The sequence below is a fragment of the Oncorhynchus clarkii genome, chromosome 18 (genome assembly GCF_045791955.1).
Source record: "Oncorhynchus clarkii lewisi isolate Uvic-CL-2024 chromosome 18, UVic_Ocla_1.0, whole genome shotgun sequence".
Taxonomy (NCBI): Eukaryota; Metazoa; Chordata; class Actinopteri; order Salmoniformes; family Salmonidae; genus Oncorhynchus; species Oncorhynchus clarkii.
The window spans coordinates 45067806-45088150 of NC_092164.1; the positions used below are offsets into that span (position 1 = coordinate 45067806).

At 44.1% G+C, this 20345-nt stretch overlaps 1 protein-coding gene across 1 annotated transcript in view; it reads right to left on the reverse strand.

Moving 5' to 3' along the window:
• The window catches only part of LOC139372663 (protein FAM135B-like), a 34418-nt gene extending 22023 nt beyond the window's left edge, over window positions 1-12395 (reverse strand). The window contains exons 1-3 of the mRNA XM_071112444.1: window positions 12319-12395; window positions 7110-7189; window positions 2223-2377 (exon numbers count right to left, since the gene is read on the reverse strand). Of these exons, the coding sequence (XP_070968545.1) occupies window positions 2223-2377; window positions 7110-7189; window positions 12319-12395 (312 nt within the window). The remainder of the gene's footprint in view (window positions 1-2222; window positions 2378-7109; window positions 7190-12318) is intronic.
• Between the last annotated feature and the right edge of the window lie 7950 nt (window positions 12396-20345).

A 20345-nucleotide genomic window follows, 5' to 3' on the forward strand; every position in this document is an offset into this window, starting at 1 on the left:
ACTCTCTCTCTCCTCTCTCTCCCCCTTTTTCTCCTCTCTCTTGCTCTCTCTCTCCTCTATCTCACCCTGTCTCTCTCTTCTCTCACTCTCTCTTTACACCATCTCTCTTGTCTCTCTCCTCTCTCTCTCACCCTCTCTCTCCCTCTCTCTCTCCTTTGTCTCTCCTCTCTCACACTCTCTCCTCTCTCATTCTCTCCTCTCCCTCTCCCACTCTCTCGTCTAGCTTACTCTCTCTATCTCTCCTCTCTCTCTCTCACTCTCTCTCTCCTCTCTCTCCCCCTTTTTCTCCTCTCTCTTGCTCTCTCTCTCCTCTATCTCTCCCTGTCTCTCTCCTCTCTCTCGTGCTCTCTCTCTTCTTTCTCTGGCTACCTCCCTCTCGCTCTCATCTCACTCTCTTTGTTGTTATCTCTCTACAGCAAGCACACACACACACACACACACACACACACACACAAATACAAACACACACACAAATACACAACATGCCCTGTGTAGCAGAACAAGCAGCATTGTCAAATCCTATTGATATTCTGATTGGATAAACACACACACTGGGGAAATCGAGTTATATTTTGTCCTTCTTATCAGAGTGAGGGAAGAAGAGGGAAGGAGAGCGAGAGAGACAAAGAGATAGAGAATGAGTGAGAGAGATGTGGAGGAGAGGGGGAGAGGGAGAGAGGGGGGAAAGATAGAGAGAGGGGGGAAGAGAGAGAGGGGAAAGAGAGGAATGAGAGGGAGGGAGAGAGAGAGCGGGGGTAGAAGGGGAGAGGGAAAAAGGGAGTAAGAGAGAGCGATAGACAGAGAGAGAAAAGGGGATGTCTGAAATCTGATCGACGTTCCAGCCGACAGCCTCTCTCTCACCACCTTTGCATAAATAATGTGTCATACATTTAATGAAAAAAAATCTAAATTTAGGAGACCTCAAAGGTAGGTAACCGACGTTAAAATAAATAAATTAGATGAGTTGACATGCCATGTAGCCAATAAGCTGATGATTCTAACAGTCACATTCTGACTGAACCAGGGTTCCTGTTTAACTCTGTAGGTTAGATTGTAGGTAAGATACCTGTACAGTGCATTTGGAAAGTATTCCGACCCCTTGACTGATTCCACATTTTGTTAAGTTACAGGCTTATATTAAAACAGATTAAATATATATTTTTCCTCATCAATCTACACACAATACCCCATAATATTTTGCTCATTTATTACATATAAAAACAAAAATACCTTATTTACATAAGTATTCAGACCCTTTGCTATGAGACTCAAAATTGCGCTCAGTTGCATCCTTTTTCCATGAATCATCCTTGAGTTGTGGTGAATTAAATTGATTGGACATTATTTGAAAAGGCACACACCTGGTCTATATAAGTTTACAGTGCACGTCAGAGCAAAAACCAAGCCATGAGGTCGAAGGAACTGTCCGTAGACCACCGAAACACGATTGTGTCGATGCACATATCTGGGGAAGGGTACAAAAAACTTCTACAGCATAGAAGTTCCCCAAGAACACAGTGGCCTCATCATTCTTAAATTGAATATTTTTGGAACCACCAAGACTCTCAAGCTGGCCACTCGGCCAAACTGAGCAATTGGGGGAGAAGGCCCTTGGTCAGGGATATGACCAAGAACCCGATGGTCAATCTGACAGTGCTCTAGAATCCCTCTGTGGAGATGGGAGAAACTTCCAGAAGGACAGTTGTCCCCCAAGAAGACTCAAGGATGTAATCTCTGCCAAAGGTGTTTCAACAAAGTACTGAGTAAAGTGTCTGAATACTTATGTAAATGTGATATTTCAGTTTGAATATTTGTTTTATTAGCAAACATTTCCTCCAAAAACATGTTTGTGCTTTGTCATTACGGGGTACTGTGTGTAGACTGATGAGGAATTTAGTTTGTAACGTAACAAAATGTGGAACAAGTCGAGGGGTGTGAATGCTTTCCGAAGGCGCTGTAGCACAGTCCAATATGCAAACATTCCATTCCAGCTAAACAATGGATGTGTAGCGTTTTGCAAAACAAATTGCTGAATTAAAAACCTGCGAACAGTAATATTTTACACACACATATGAAGGTACCAATAAGGTATCATTTCTGAGGAAAAAACACAAATGTGAAAAATTTGTTGGATATAGCATTTTGGAAATAAACTGTTTAAAGTGGTTAAATTGAGCTAGTGTGATTGTGTGTGTGTGTGTGTGTGTGTGTGTGTGTCTCACCCTCTCCCCATCCAGCAATAGGTGGACCTTGAAGAGCATGCGGTCATCGACGTTGACCTCTTCGTTCCGGTAGAGGATCTGGAAGATCCGACTGAACACCGTAGTGTCCTCATGGACCCCATCATGGACCCCCGCAGAGCTGAAACTACAGTCACCTGGGGGGGAGGGAGGGCAGAGAGCATTAGCAGGTACCCTCGTCGTCATCGTCTGCCGATACGCAGACGAGGTGCTATATTTTTTGAGAGTCAGCTGGGGGTCTCAATTTACTGTTGGGAGTTAGAATAGTGGAATACACAAGGTGCAATTTTGACATGTAGTTGTGCATCAGCACTTTTTATCTTGTTATGTCAGTCACTGACAGTCACTCACTTAGTCCATGTCAGCTAACATTCTATAGATTGCTAGGTAAGTTAGTCTAGCCAGCTATCTAAACCTTGTAGTAATCAGGGCTGAATTACTGAATTACTTACCGGGCAAGCAAGGCACGTGCCCAGGGGCCCTGAGCCCTGAGCCCTGAGCCCCTGGGAGCCCACATTGATTTTATTAGTCACTCTCACTCAGATATCACATGAACCTGGTTTAAGTCATGGCAAAATTGCTGGGAACTACTGTAGCTTTTAAAACTGCAAAATGCTCTCTCTGCCCCATGGCAAAATTGCAGAAAAATAATTTTAAAGGTTTTCCCTCAAAGTGGTGGGGTCCCCCGACCAGATCTGGCTTCGGGCCCCCAAAGCCTCGAGGCATCCCTGATCATCATCATACATGACAAACACATCAACTTTCCCATCACTTTCATTTCATGTCCTCCACATACTGTAACTGAGACTCAGAAGCAGTGACTATTGCATAGCTGAATGGATAAATATACAATCTGACATTTCTCTGGGTATCAAAATAAATGGTTTTCCATTACATCTCTATATAGTCAGTGGTGTTTTCTGCTTGTTCCTGAAAAGTAGATGTGAGGAAGCAGCTGTCTGCATCCGGCTGCTGGATGTGCAGCTGTGATAGGCCTTTGAAGGAAGCATCCCACTGAGGTGCTCTCCTTTTATCTACCTCGACATGCACTCTACACCCCCTCCTCTCTCTCTCTCTCTCTCTCTCTCTCTCTCTCCCTCCCTCGGTTTCTCTGTTTCTTCTCCCTGTTCTCCCCTTCTCTCCCTCACTCGGCAGCCCTCTCCAGAAAGAACAGTCGCTTCAACCAGCACGAGTAGCAGGCTATTTTGTACAACATTTAGATTTAGTGAAAGAATGTTGTGTTTTGGCAGCATGATGTGATACTGCAAGCGCAAATAGTCTTATTTAATTCCAAACCAATCATAGCCTGGCTGTTACAGAGGAACAGTCCGTTTGTCAACAGAGTTGTAATGAGGGTGAATGCTCCCGGCCAATCTAAAAACACAGCATCTCTAGTTCTGCTCTACAGGGATAGAGGGAGAGGAACTAGCAAGGCATTAACGAGGCTTCACTGAGACTCCTCCTTGTGATAATGAGGTACTAATCAAGTTATCAATCAAAATACTGTACATTGTTTACACGTTCTGGCACTACATGTGATTTAAAGGAATGCAATTACTCGTGTACGCAATCAAAGGGCTCGTGTTCTAAAGCAACATACAGGAGTTACAGGGAGTTTCCCCAGTGTTAGACCCTCCAACTTTAAACCTTCAACCACTGTGCCTCTGACCGGCTCACTGCTGCACATACACTCACTATCGCTTTCTTTTCTCTCGCTCTCAACTCCATTCAATATCATTCAATTCAACTCAAAGGGCTTCATTGCCATGGGAAACATATGTTTACATGGCCAAAGCAAGTTCAATGGATAAGCAAAAGTGAAATAAACACTCGCACAAGTACCAGAATAATAAAATCATTTCAAATGTCATATGTCTATATACAGTGTTTTAGCCGTGTGCAAATAGTTAAAGTACAAATGGGGAAATAAATAAATATGGGTTGTATTTACAATGGTGTTTGTTCTTCACTGGTTGCCCTTGTATCTCTCTCTTTCCCTCTCTCTCTCTCGCTCTCTTTCTTTCTCAATCTCTCACTCTCTCTTTCGCTCACTCTTTTGCTCCTTCTACCCTCTTTTTTCTCTCTCTAGTCCCTATCCTCTCTCTCTCTCTCTCTCTCTCTCTCTCTCTTTCTCAGATATTCTCCTACTGTTTGTGTGACATAATACCTTTATAGTTAAGCTACTGTAAGGAGGCAGCAGAACGGTAAATGCTAAGCTAATTCATATAACACCATCCTGACTTAACACACCACAATGTTTGTCTGTATGAATCACAGACATTAAATGGCTGGGCTTCAGAAGCGAGACAATCCGTCACACCTTTCATTTCTCTGCTTGAAATGTCAAGTACACAACACTTTAATTTCCCACAGTACTCTGGGTGGATCATTTCCCAAGTCTTTGTGGTTGATAAATGTCTTTGTCCTGGCTGGCTGGAACGGAGCGTGTCATTGGCTGGTGAATTTATGTCTGGGAGCCCTGTCTGTCCTGTCTGTCTGCGAGGCTTTTGGCCGTAATACGTGACCTTGTAGAGGAGGAGCTGCAGGAGAGGGGAGGGAGGTGGGGAAGGGGACTGCGGCTAAGTCCTCCAATTAGAATATGGATACATACTGTAATGTTACTGTACGTTCCATTGCTGCAATGGAGCTAGCGACACTCACTGTGTATAGATACTCTGGCAGTGCTGCACTGTGTGTGTGCAGGGAATCCTGATACTAGGCTAGGCTATATGAATATTCTGCACTACAGCAAATTATTTGCTGATGTTATCATCTGGCAGTGCAGAGGTCATCACTACAACCTATTATTGCTGAAAGTGAACATATTATGGACAATAAACTAAACATTATCGACAACGGACTGGACATATTATGGGGGCTGAAAGCTGCAAAGTCGTTCAAGTTGATGCCCTCCACTCTACGCAGTTCTCCTATCCAATCATATAATGGATCTAATGCATACGGTAGCGAAAGATGCAGCTAACCTCTCATTATATACTGCTCTGTACTTCACAAATTGATGCAGTAAAATACTGTGCTGTTTTATGCTGCACAGCACCATGTGAAGCTCCACCATACAACAGGTCGCATTGGTCTGATCAATCCCTCCCTGACCCACAGAGGTCAGAGTGACATCCAGATTATCACAGTCAGTAGGAGGCTAGGAGCAGGTGGCTGGAAGGTCTGATCTTCCAGCCATTGAGTGTCACATCTCAATGTCAGGGTCAGACCAACACAATAAACGGCTTTTGCAGCCTGAACCATGCACACACTTACCCACACACACACACACACACACTGTTCCCTGCGTCCTGTTCCAATCATAATGTACTAATAATAGATTTTTTTATTACAGCAAATCAGAGACGCCTGGGATATGGCTTCCTGCTTATCCAGGGGACCAGATCTGTCTGCTAATGCTGATGGGACTACAGTACAGTGCAATGACAGTGTGTGTCAGCCCGGTCTACTGGAACAGTCTTGCGCACCGAGAAAATATATTCTCAACACTAACATTTTAGTAACGGCCACTGAAGTCAACAAAAAGTGCAGTTGTAAATGCGCCAGAAAGGGAGGAACCGCATCATGTACTTCAGCCAGATTCATCAGCCTGATTTTCCTCACAGAGAGAGAAGGAAGCACTCTCCACCAATAACAACAAGGCTTATTTCTACTAAACAGAGAACACGAGAGGAAGCTGTCAGCTAGAAGTAACACACTGTTGCTTCTCTTTTGGTGTGTCCAATGCCAGCTTTCCTCTGTTTTAACTCGTCATTCAACTCTGTCATGTTACAACAAAACCCTTTGATCTTCTTGTGAATACGTTCACACCCCTAAACCGATTGTTTGAGACAATGTAAGACAGGCAGGAGACACTCGGTGTCTCTTTCTGTGGGACTGTATCTTCTCGAGAAGAGAGGGACTACTTTCTCCGGTACAGAACATGAACATATCAGAACTCAATGCAATACAAATGAATTTGCATGTGTTAAAGGCAGCTGTGACACTTGCACTGTTTAAATCATTAGTCAAAACGATGATGTTCAATAAACCTTTTGGTTTCACACCTCTAAGACAAAGATAGGCCGTTTTCATGGCTGTCTCAGATTCCTGCACATTATGCAACCCTGAAGCACCCATAGTTAGGTGCTAATGGTGGCCTGTTGTATGAGGCCTAACCAGATGGTATAACACATCAGAAACATGAATAATATGGGCCATACAAACAGCTAGCATGTGGCACAGACTTCATTCCTCCAAAACGTCGAGCCCCCTGATAAAAAGTCAAGACCAAGGCTCCAACACAGCACACCACCAACACACTACTGTTCCCATATACTATAGTTTCAGTGGCCAAATGCAATAAAAAGCAGGTGTTGTTTTCAGAAACATCAAAGGAAACTGTACTTCAGCATGTGTGTCATTGTGGCTAAGAATGTGGATCACAGAAGATGATTGTAATCATGTAGCAGGGTAACCAGACAAGCATTATCATCTCACACTCAACCCACAACAGTCCCTGGCCTAACAGACTGCATAGACACAGTGTCCCAACCACTGGTATGTTGTGCATGAACTCAAACTACCTGTATAGAAGTCTCGGTATGCTACAAGCTGGTGTGGGTCTTGCCCACCTGCCCATTGCTGGAATCAGTGAGGTACATTTATGTGGGAATTAGTATCTGTAAAACTAAGAAACTGTTCTATGGCATCTATGTATCTTTCAGCATGACCTGACCAGAACCTGCTCAGGAAAAAACTCCTGGCCCAATCTATGGCAAATGGAAAACATACTGCTGCTTCAAAGTTCAAACGATCCATTAAAAACACCCAACAATATTCAGATTTAACTCAATGTGAGAACATTACCTGTATTCCCTGGTGTTGTCGCTATCAACCTGTGTGGTACACGAGGAGAGACCTTCAGCCCTGCTCGGACCTGGTAGAATCTGGAGGGAGGAAACGATGCAATACATTCAGTTACTACACAGATGTAGGATATACATGATGAGCCAGTTTGCTACTGCAGAACAATATACCCGCAGCAACAGGAACTGTGCATTATTATGTGGATTATAATTAATGGAAATCTTTTGTAGGGGTCGATCCATTTTCTATTAGGGCAAATCAAGTCTGACATTTTAAAGTGGAAATTACAAACTTTAGAAGCCTTTTTTAAGCCTCAAATACACTACAAGTTTGCATTACCTGCCGTGCAGGAAAATTCCTTCAACAACAGAAGGATCAAATTAAGATACGGCATCTGCAAATAGCTAATACACACATACCGGTGCTACGCATCACTACACATACCACACACACACTATAGCATATGAAATCAACGTCCATAATGGAATGGAAAGAATTGCTGCTTTCCATGACATCAGACCCGGGGCTAGCACTGTCATGTTAAACACAGCTGCTAAGGAATTGTACAAATTTACCTTCATTATTAACGAGGACCGGATAAAATGGCAAATAAATAAGAAATGACTCATCGTAATGCACCATTCAGTGGAGTCTGCTGCTGTCTGTGCTTGAAGGTCAACGGTAGTAGAGCTCTGAACAATAGCTGATCAAACTGTTACTACATCCCTAATACTATCATTTGGAATTGCCTCATGCATTCTATTATCATCCTGTAAATGCTGACATTCCTTCGTAAAAAAAGATATGGGTATGAAAAGTGCAGTGAAATGCGCATCTTTCAAAGATAACTTTCAGTATTGGAGTGTGAATGGATGTGGTTCTGTGTAAAAAACACATTGTGTCCCCTGCAATTGCACTCAGCACTGCCCTTTCCCACCTGGACAAAAGGAACACCTATGTGAGAATGCTATTCATCGACTACAGCTCAGTGTTCAACACCATAGTGCCCTCCAAGCTCATCACTAAGCTAAGGACCCTGGGACTAAACACCTCCCTCTGAAACTGGATCCTGGACTTCCTGATGGGACGCCCCCAGGTGGTAAGGGTAGGTAACAACACATCCACCACGCTGATCCTAAACCCGGGGCCCCTCAGGGATGCGTGCTCAGTCCCCTCCTGTACTCCCTGTTCACTCATGACTGCACGGCCAGGCACGAGTCCAACACCATCATTAAGTTTGCCAATGACACAACACTGGTAGGCCTGATCACAAACAATGATGAGACAGCCTATAGGGATGAGGTCAGAGACCTGCCCATGTGGTTCCAGGACAACAACCTCTCCCTCAATGTGATCAAGACAAAGGAGATGATTGTGGACTACAGGAAAAGGAGGACTGAGCATGCCCCCATTCTCACCGACAGGACTGAAGTAGAGCAGGTTTCAGAGCTTTAAGTTCCTTCGTGTCTACATCACCAACAAACTAACATGGTCCAAACACACTAAGACAGTCGTGAAGAGGGAACGACAAAGCCTATACCCCCTCAGGAGACTGAAAAGATTTGGCATGGGTCCTCAGATCCTCAAAAGGTTCTACAGCTGCATCATCGAGAGCTGGTTGCATCACTGCCTGGTATGGCAACTGCTCGACCTCCGACCCCAAGGAACTACAGAGGGTAGTGCGGACGGCCCAGTACATCACTGGGGCCAAGCTTCCCGCCATCCAGGACCTCTATACCAGGCAGTGTCAGATGAAGGCCCTAAAAATTGTCAGACTCCAGCCACCCTAGTCATAGACTGTTCTCTCTGCTACCGCAAGCGACAAGCGGTACCGGAGCGCCAAGTCTTGGTCCAAAAGGCTTCTTAACAGCTTCTACCGCCAAGTCATGAGACTCCTGAACAGCTAATCAAAGGGTTACCCAGAGTCCTTTTTTACGCTGCTGCTACTCTCTGTTTATTATCTTTGCATGGTCACTTTAACTCTACCTACATGTACATATTACCTCAATTACCCCGACTAACCGGTGCCCCCGCACATTGACTCTGTACTGGTACCTCCTGTATATAGCCTTGCTATTGTTATTTTACTGCTGCTCTTTAATTATTTGTTACTTTTATTTTATTAGATTTCTTTTTACTATTTATCTATTTTTTACTGAACACATTTTTCTTCTTAACTTTTTAAAGCGTTGTTGGTTAAGGGCTTGTAAGTAAGCATTTCACTGTAAGGCCTGTTGTATTCGGCACATGTGACAAATACAATTTGTTTTGATTTGAGACCCATCGGAAGGCGATGGAAGAGACCAGAGCCTAGCTGTGAACAGACATGGTATCATCAGGGTTTTAGCAAGCGACCGCCTCTGGGAAACGGAGGCGTGACAGTGAAAAGCAGGGAAAAGGTTTTGGAGGTTGATAAAGAAGGATATAGACTTAGCTACGAAAAAGGTTCAAGGCAGATCACAGCACGACTGTGTGAAACCCATTGTACAACATGTTATGGTTAGAGTGTATTGTGGGAAAAAGATAGCAGAGAGAAAGAGATGTGAATGACATACAGTATACCTGTAGTTTGTCCTGATATCATGCACTACATCATTGACATATGAACACGTTCCCAATAAAAACAAAAGAGCAAACATTCATTAATTGTACTAGTTAGAACGTCAGAAACAGATGCTTCCTGGTTGAAGGAGTGCATTCTGGGTATCACACACTGGGGATGTACTGGCAACCAGTTCTTCAAATGGACTTCAAATGGGCATGCTCCTAGAAACTACAGCCAGGATTATCAATTAAACCTGATTAGAGCATCAAGAGCAACGTTAGACGTGACTAATTCGCCATCCGCTCAGCTCAACTAAAAGGCCTGTGCTGCTCTTATCACCCTCTCCTGGTTTAAAACATCAAACACATCGTTTAATACAATCACTCTTCTATAGGGTTTGTATAAAACATACATGGGAATAGCTTTTTCAGGGCTGTATATAAGACTTGCATAGATGTTAAACCTAATGGTCTTTCTTTGTACATTTCTCCTCATCTCACAATAGCCAATGACTGTGTTTTCTTTACACCAGCAGTCACTTGGACAGGAGTCTTTGACTCTCTCTCCCTCTGTTCTGTCCTCCGATCAGACCTACTTCCTCCATGTTGCTGTTCGGGGCGGAAACATGCATAAGAACAAATATATTGGTGCACTCAGGCTCAGCTAAGCAGGATTATATTTGGCCAAAAGCTTGAGCCCTCCCTGTCCTGTTTGGAGCCAGGAAAATCTAATCTGGGTAAAGCTGGCCATTCAGTCTGCCAGAGTCACATCCCACAGGCTAGCCAGATGCCCGGTTATAATCTGACCCTATTCTACCTCGTGTCTGTGTCCCAGATAACACCCCATTCCCAATGTAGCGTACTAACAGGTCCAATATCTGTCCTCAAACACATCCTACAGTATGGCATAAAGATGACACTTTCCTAAATAATAACTGTCCGTTTTATCATTAATATGAACTATGAAGCAGCCAGAGATACAGATGGAGACTGTCAGTGGGTATTAATATGAACTTTGAAGCAGCCAGAGATACAGGTGGAGACTGTCAGTGGGTATTAATATGAACTATGAAGCAGCCAGAGATACAGGTGGAGACTGTCAGTGGGTATTAAGTGAAGCAACCAGAGATACAGGTGGAGACTGTTAGTGGTTATTAATATTAACTATGAAGCAGACAGAGATACAGATGGAGACTGTCAGTGGGTATTAATATGAACTTTGAAGCAGCCAGAGATACAGGTGGAGACTGTCAGTGGGTATTAATATGAACTATGAAGCAGCCAGAGATACAGGTGGAGACTGTCAGTGGGTATTAAGTGAAGCAGCCAGAGATACAGGTGGAGACTGTCAGTGGGTATTAATATGAACTTTGAAGCAGCCAGAGATACAGGTGGAGACTGTCAGTGGGTATTAAGTGAAGCAGCCAGAGATACAGGTGGAGACTGTTAGTGGGTATTAATATGAACTATGAAGCAGCCAGAGATACAGGTGGAGACTGTCAGTGGGTATTAAGTGAAGCAGCCAGAGATACAGGTGGTGACTGTCAGTGGGTATTAATATGAACTATGAAGCAGCCAGAGATACAGGTGGTGACTGTCAGTGGGTATTAATATGAACTTTGAAGCAGCCAGAGATACAGGTGGTGACTGTCAGTGGGTATTAATATGAACTTTGAAGCAGCCAGAGATAGAGGTGGTGACTGTCAGTGGGTATTAATATGAACTATGATGCAGCCAGAGATACAGGTGGAGACTGTCAGTGGGTATTAAGTGAAGCAGCCAGAGATATAGGTGGAGACTGTTAGTGGTTATTAATATTAACTATGAAGCAGACAGAGATACAGGTGGAGACTGTCATTGGGTATTAATATGAACTATGAAGCAGCCAGAAATACAGGTGGAGACTGTCAGTGGGTATTAATATGAACTATGAAGCAGCCAGAGATACAGGTGGAGACTGTCAGTGGGTATTAAGTGAAGCAGCCAGAGATACAGGTGGTGACTGTCAGTGGGTATTAATATGAACTATGAAGCAGCCAGAGATACAGGTGGTGACTGTCAGTGGGTATTAATATGAACTTTGAAGCAGCCAGAGATAGAGGTGGTGACTGTCAGTGGGTATTAATATGAACTATGATGCAGCCAGAGATACAGGTGAAGACTGTCAGTGGGTATTAAGTGAAGCAGCCAGAGATACAGGTGGAGACTGTTAGTGGTTATTAATATTAACTATGAAGCAGACAGAGATACAGGTGGAGACTGTCATTGGGTATTAATATGAACTATGAAGCAGCCAGAAATACAGGTGGAGACTGTCAGTGGGTATTAATATGAACTATGAAGCAGCCAGAGATACAGGTGGAGACTGTCAGTGGGTATTAAGTGAAGCAGCCAGAGATACAGGTGGAGACTGTTAGTGGTTATTCATATTAACTATGGAGCAGACAAAGATACAGGTGGAGACTGTCAGTGGGTATTAATATGAAATATGAAGCAGCCAGAGATACAGGTGGAGACTGTTTCAACCCAAGTTTCCTACATGCCACAGGAGTGTGTTAGCCCTCTGAGCTAAAGCCTAATGATTAGCTTGGGCAGTCTTCAGGTCTCAAGGCAAGTTTACTCATCACAGGAGCGGGGTTCACCGGTCCACCTCCATTACACTCACCCTCTCTGGAAGAGATCCACATTGTGAAACTTGTTCAGCTCTACAGAAAACTCCAACGTCCCCTGTACTTCAGACATGATACGTTCCAGGTCATCCCCTGCAGAGAGGAAAGAGAATATATCCCTCGATATAAGATGGGTAAAAATGGAGTCCCAATAGACACATCTGGATGCATACTGTATTGCAGTGTGAGGAACACACTGGAAAATGCTCTATTGCACTACCCCCATTTTTTTATGATGGAAGTGACAAAGCCATTAGCACCTTCATGATTCATCAGTGAATTCATGGCCAAGGAAGCATCCTTTCATACAAAAATTAAAAAAAAAGGCATTCACAAGGAATCAAAATCGAATCAAACCGTGACGTTTATCATCTAATCATTGAACACTGTCATTTGTCTTCTTCACTGTAGTGCTTCTATGACTCTGTTGACCTCCGGAAGCCTCATAGTGAGAAGCACACTGGCATTTAGGGAGGTAACCCCAGACTGGATATAGAATCTCCTCTACACACACACACACACACACACACCCACCCACACACACACACACACACACACACACACACACACACACACACACACACACACACACACACACACACACACACACACACACACACACACATACACACACACACTCCTCCACCATGGTTTCTAATTAGACAAACAATGAGTCATTCAGGAAGCGTTTGCCTTGGTCCTTCCATCTCCCAGGGTGCTATTCACAGAGCCAACACTCAACAGACTGCACACAACCTCAGCATGAGACATCGAGAGGAATGGAGAGAGAGACACCCGCAATGAAGTTTTCGAAAACGGTTCTAAATTGATGGGATGGAAAGTGTTGACTCACAATATCATGTTGAAGTCTGTGTTCTTTAAGACATTTACAGGTACATGCTGGTCATTTAGCAGACGCTCTCATCCAGAGTGATTTACAGTCAGTGCGTTCAACTTAAGTAGTTAAAACAACCACATATTTCACAGTCACGAATAAAGAATTCTAGCCTTCTTCTCATGAGTGCCTTCTATCATGATAGTAGTAGAGGTAGTTGGCAATAGCATGGGTAAGATTGTTACCGCACTGTTACCGTTGCCGCACTGCTACTGTTACTATAGTAACATAGTAGCCGTTGTGTTTATTGCCTGTTTTAATTCAGATTTAAAGCCCAGAGGCTGACATGCTAAACCTCTACTAACGAGTCACAGTTATTCAAAAGTTGATAATTGAGCTTGTTTGATCCCCATTTAATAACTCTACCAAATCAAATAATATATGCCATTTAACAGATGATACATTTGAAATATACTGTAGATGGCCCACGGGAATGGAACCCACAACACTGACAGTGCGAGCTCCATGCTCTACCAACTGAGCCAATGAAACAACAGCATAGCCGTGCCTGTAGGACAGTAAACTAAGCATCACATTTGCTATGTGACATGATCTGCATTCAAATCTACTTCAAAAAGCTGTTTGTCCACATTAGACTGTTCTAGCTTCACAGACACATGAAAACAAAGGGATAACGGATCATAACAATCATTTGACGCCGTAAAGCAACTACGCAGAAGTAAGCAAGAGAAACACAATAACAAAGCCTCGCTCTCCACCACTCTGTGGTCCATTATCCCATTGCTGTTGAAAACCAGCTAAAGGGAAGGAAGATATATGTCACACAGCATTGCTGCCTTCTGCTGACATGACTTCTTGTGTTACATGAACATGTGAGGGGGCAGGCACACACACACACACACACACACGCACGCACACACACACACACACACACACACATACACACACACACACACACATACACACACACACACACACACACACACACAAACACACACACACACACACACACACACACACACACACACACACACACACACACACACACACACACACACACACACACACCTGCCCAAACTGGCTACTTTAATAAAGGTTATGGTAGGGAACTGAGGTTTGTGCTGTCGGTCCGTGGGTATATTAACAGTGACCTGCCCTGACACAGAGCCTTGACCCAACAGCCTTGAACAGCTGGTGGAGAGAGAATATGTGGAGGATATTGTGCTGCTGTGTAAAGTATGCTGTATTGTACATCAGTGCTGTATTGTACATCAGTGTTGTATTGTTCATCAGTGTTGTATTGTACATCAGTGTTGTATTGTTCATCAGTGTTGTATTGTTCATCAGTGTTGTATTGTTCATCAGTGTTGTATTGTACATCAGTGTTGTATTGTTCATCAGTGCTGTATTGTTCATCAGTGCTGTATTGTACATCAGTGTTGTATTGTACATCAGTGTTGTATTGTTCATCAGTGTTGTATTGTACATCAGTGTTGTATTGTTCATCAGTGTTGTATTGTACATCAGTGTTGTATTGTTCATCAGTGCTATATTGTACATCAGTGTTCTATTGTTCATCAGTGCTGTATTTTACATCAGTGTTGTATTGTACATCAGTGTTGTATTGTTCATCAGTGTTGTATTGTTCATCAGTGTTGTATTGTTCATCAGTGTTGTATTGTACATCAGTGTTGTATTGTACATCAGTGTTGTATTGTTCATCAGTGTTGTATTGTTCATCAGTGTTGTATTGTACATCAGTGTTGTATTGCACTTCAGTGTTGTATTGTTCATCAGTGTTGTATTGTACTTCAGTGTTGTATTGTTCATCAGTGTTGTATTGTTCATCAGTGTTGTATTGTACATCAGTGTTGTATTGTACATCAGTGTTGTATTGTTCATCAGTGTTGTATTGTTCATCAGTGTTGTATTGTTCATCAGTGTTGTATTGTACATCAATGTTGTATTGTACATCAGTGTTGTATTGTTCATCAGTGTTGTATTGTTCATCAGTGTTGTATTGTACATCAGTGTTGTATTGTTCATCAGTGTTGTATTTTACATCAGTGTTGTATTGTACATCAGTGTTGTATTGTTCATCAGTGCTGTATTGTTCATCAGTGTTGTATTTTACATCAGTGTTGTATTGTACATCAGTGTTGTATTGTACTTCAGTGTTGTATTGTTCATCAGTGTTGTATTGTTCATCAGTGTTGTATTGTTCATCAGTGTTGTATTGTACATCAGTGTTGTGTTGTTCATCAGTGTTGTATTGTTCATCAGTGTTGTATTGTACAATAGTGTTGTATTCTACATCAGTGCTGTATTCTACATTATTTTGTCTAAAGTGTATTACACAATGGAAAAGGCGTAATTTATTTGGTTTAGTCAACATTTTCCCAAGTCTCACTTGAGCCCAGTTCTAGTCAGCTGTTGTCAGTTGTCTCACATTGAGTCAAAAGCAGGAGCTCTGCATTTTCATCTCTCTGTCTGGGACATATACAGGCTACAGCTGGGACTGAACACTGTGTGCCTTACAGAAACACAGGAGGTTGCATATCAGTCAATCTCTCTCTCTCTCACTGGTTCTCGCTGTCACACACACACACACACACAATCCCAGGGTAACCGCTAGATCATGCTGACTGTCATCAGAAGTACTGTATATGGCAGAGGCTGCATTATCTCCCCTGCTAATCAACCGAGGCAGAAGTTGATCAATAGTTGAGTGTAAATAGGTCACAGGCACAGTATCTCCAGACCATAGATTTACATAGAACTTTGACAGGATCTCTGTGATACACAAACAGTTTCAAGGGTATTACATGTTTGCAATAATTCCCTTACTTCTACTGAGCGTGTCTGCCTGCGCTGATGATGATGAGGATGTGGGGAAGGATGACGATGAGGAGGATGATGATGAAAAAATGGACCTTACCATCTCGTCTCTACTACTCTGTTGAGCCATCAGCTTCCATTTCAAAGTTGACGATTGATGTGAAGAAGCCTGCTGAATGTACAGTAGTGGGTTAGTCATAGCAATAGAAGAGATGTGTGGGTCTGATTGCACAGTGTACCAGCCTGGTAACAAAGAATCCACATGCTGAATGAATGGCATTGAACCACAGAATGTAATAGATGCTGCTAAATGTCCCTGACCTACAGTACACTGCTCCAGCTACACATTGTCCCTGACCTACACTGCTCCAGCTACATATTATCCCTGACCTACACTGCTCCAGCTACACATTGTCCCTGACCTACACTGCTCCAGCTACACATTGTCCCTGGCCTACACTGCTCCAGCTACACATTGTCCCTGACCTACACTGCTCCAGCTACACATTGTCCCTGACCTACAGTACACTGCTCCAGCTACACATTGTCCCTGACCTACAGTACACTGCTCCAGCTACACATTGTCCCTGACCTACACTGCTCCAGCTACACATTGTCCCTGACCTACACTGCTCCAGCTACACATTGTCCCTGACCTACACTGCTCCAGCTACACATTATCCCTGACCTACACTGCTCCAGCTAAACATTGTCCCTGACCTACACTGCTCCAGCTACACATTGTCCCTGACCTACACTGCTCCAGCTACACATTGTACCTGACCTACACTGCTCCAGCTACACATTGTCCCTGACCTACAGTACACTGCCCCAGCTACACATTGTCCCTGACCTACACTGCTCCAGCTACACATTGTCCCTGAGCTACACTGCTCCAGCTACACATTGTCCCTGACCTACACTGCTCCAGCTACACATTATCCCTGACCTACACTGCTCCAGCTACACATTGTCCCTGACCTACACTGCTCCAGCTACACATTGTCCCTGACCTACACTGCTCCAGCTACACATTGTCCCTGGCCTACACTGCTCCAGCTACACATTGTCCCTGACCTACACTGCTCCAGCTACACATTGTCCCTGACCTACAGTACACTGCTCCAGCTACACATTGTCCCTGACCTACAGTACACTGCTCCAGCTACACATTGTCCCTGACCTACACTGCTCCAGCTACACATTGTCCCTGACCTACACTGCTCCAGCTACACATTGTCCCTGACCTACACTGCTCCAGCTACACATTATCCCTGACCTACACTGCTCCAGCTACACATTGTCCCTGACCTACACTGCTCCAGCTACACATTGTCCCTGACCTACACTGCTCCAGCTACACATTGTCCCTGACCTACACTGCTCCAGCTACACATTGTCCCTGACCTACAGTACACTGCCCCAGCTACACATTGTCCCTGACCTACACTGCTCCAGCTACACATTGTCCCTGACCTACACTGCTCCAGCTACACATTGTCCCTGACCTACACTGCTCCAGCTACACATTATCCCTGACCTACACTGCTCCAGCTACACATTGTCCATCACCTACACTGCTCCAGCTACACATTGTCCCTGACCTACACTGCTCCAGCTACACATTGTCCCTGACCTACACTGCTCCAGCTAGACATTGTCTCAGGCTGGGTCAACTGCTGTGGCTTTGTCTCTCAGTTTAATCAAAAGGTTCTCTATAGTCAGTTAAATGACGCTTACTGTATGTACAAGATAAGCCAGAAAAGATCATCTGTGATTCAAAGAGACCTTCACTTAAATTGTAGTTCAAGTGTTAAGACAGATAAAGTCTAGACAGAATACTAAGACCTGGAGATTGTTTTCCAGTATGATATGTTCTAGGTCTGTCCCGACTAAAAAACATCTTGGTCGACCAAGAGTCTTCTGCTCTGTCGACCAATCGATTGGTCTGAATTTTTAAAGTGTATTTTTCCACACATGCTATGTGTTTTAATCAAATCAACTCGATTCACTAAGCTTATCTGATGCTTTAAGCACACTGTTTGGTTAAATAATTAAGAGATGACTAGAGGGAGTCTGACCAGCAATACATTTGATTGTGCCAGGCCGGGCTCAGACTTGCTGCGCCGTGTTAAAAAAAGACAGCAAGTGACTGTGACAAACACCCGTTGCCTCTCTCTTCTCCCTGCTGCAGCGACCACCACAGAACATCAAAGTGTTTATCACACTGTCCATGTTGCTGAAGCTGCAACATAATTACAGCCATTCTGTGACCAAAAACATTCCCTATTCCCTCAACCCTCGCTCTCTTTATGTGACACATGTATGCATCGGATGCACGTGACCAATAGGGCCTGACCTCTAGCATATCCTATGCTATGGGGTTTCATTATGTGGTTTCCTCTCTACTCACTTTCCTTAGGCAATAAGACAAGGGCTATTTTCTCGTCTCCGCATTCTGCTGCTGCATCCGCTCTCAACCCCAATATGCTGGTAAACTTTGCTATTATGCACATAGCAACATGGTAGAGTTAAAGGTGCCAATTCAACAGTGCACTGGTGTGTTTCAGTACCGCGGACAGCGACCACTATCCAACGCAGGAGAAAGTGCATTTGTTTTAAAATAATATCATTTGTATTCGCGTTGCACCATTGTTCTTACATAATTTAACCATATAGAATTTCAATACCACATGTCAGACTGATGGACTGTGCCATCCCCACAGCCTCCAAATGAATCAGTCCACTCAGACAGGCACCAATAAGACAGGTGTCTTGTATGTCATGATGTTCATGTTTTTATTTGTCACTGCTCAACTAAAGTCATCTCAGTCGATCTACAGCCTATTGATCAAACAATCGACCAGTTGACTAAATGGGTTCAGCCCTAAAATGCTCTTCACCATTTACCATGCTAGTAGCTGACGGGGATGCTCTGAAGTCCAATTACAATAGACCCTTTAATGTGCTGCTGCTTGTGGCCATATTCTGCCGTTCTGTTGAGCCTGCAGGTAAAAATCATTAAACCCTAATCATGACAAAGTGCCACCTGCTTGGGTTAAAGACACACTTTCAGATGACTATTTAATGCAGAGTATTATAACACTACTGAGTCTGAGGCTCTATGAGGCTATTACAGGTTACACTGCTGAGGCTGGGGCTCTATGAGGCTATTACAGGTTACAGTGCTGAGGCTGGGGCTCTATGAGGCTATTACAGGTTACAGTGCTGAGGCTGGGGCTCTATGAGGCTATTACAGGTTACACTGCTGAGGCTGGGGCTCTATGAGGCTATTACAGGTTACACTACTGAGGCTGGGGCTCTATGAGACTATTACAGGTTACACTACTGAGGCTGGGGCTCTATGAGGCTATTACAGGTTACACTGCTGAGGCTGGGGCTCTATGAGACTATTACAGGTTACACTACTGAGGCTGGGGCTCTATGAGGCTATTACAGGTTACACTACTGAGGCTGGGGCTCTATGAGGCTATTACAGGTTACACTGCTGAGGCTGGGGCTCTATGAGGCTATTACAGGTTACACTGCTGAGGCTGGGGCTGGGGCTCTATGAGACTATTACAGGTTACACTGCTGAGGCTGGGGCTCTATGAGGCTATTACAGGTTACACTGCTGAGGCTGGGGCTCTATGAGGTTATTACAGGTTACACTACTGAAGCTGGGGCTCTATGAGGCTATTACAGGTTACACTACTGAGGCTGGGGCTGGGGCTCTATGAGGCTATTACAGGTTACACTGCTGAGGCTGATGCTCTATGAGACTATTACAGGTTACACTGCTGAGGCAGGGGCTGGGGCTCTATGAGGCTATTACAGGTTACACTGCTGAGGCTGGGGCTCTATGAGGTTATTACAGGTTACACTACTGAGGCTGGGGCTCTATGAGGCTATTACAGGTTACACTGCTGAGGCTGGGGCTGGGGCTCTATGAGGCTATTACAGGTTACACTGCTGAGGCTGGGGCTCTATGAGGCTATTACAGGTTACACTGCTGAGGCTGGGGCTCTATGAGGCTATTACAGGTTACAGTGCTGAGGCTGGGGCTCTATGAGGCTATTACAGGTTACAGTGCTGAGGCTGGGGCTCTATGAGGTTATTACAGGTTACACTGCTGAGGCTGGGGCTCTATGAGGTTATTACAGGTTACACTGCTGAGGCTAGGGCTCTATAAGCCTATTACAGGTTACAGTGCTGAGGCTGGGGCTCTATGAGGTTATTACAGGTTACAGTGCTGAGGCTGGGGCTCTATGAAACTATTACAGGTTACAGTGCTGAGGCTGGGGCTCTATGAGGATTTATTACAGGTTA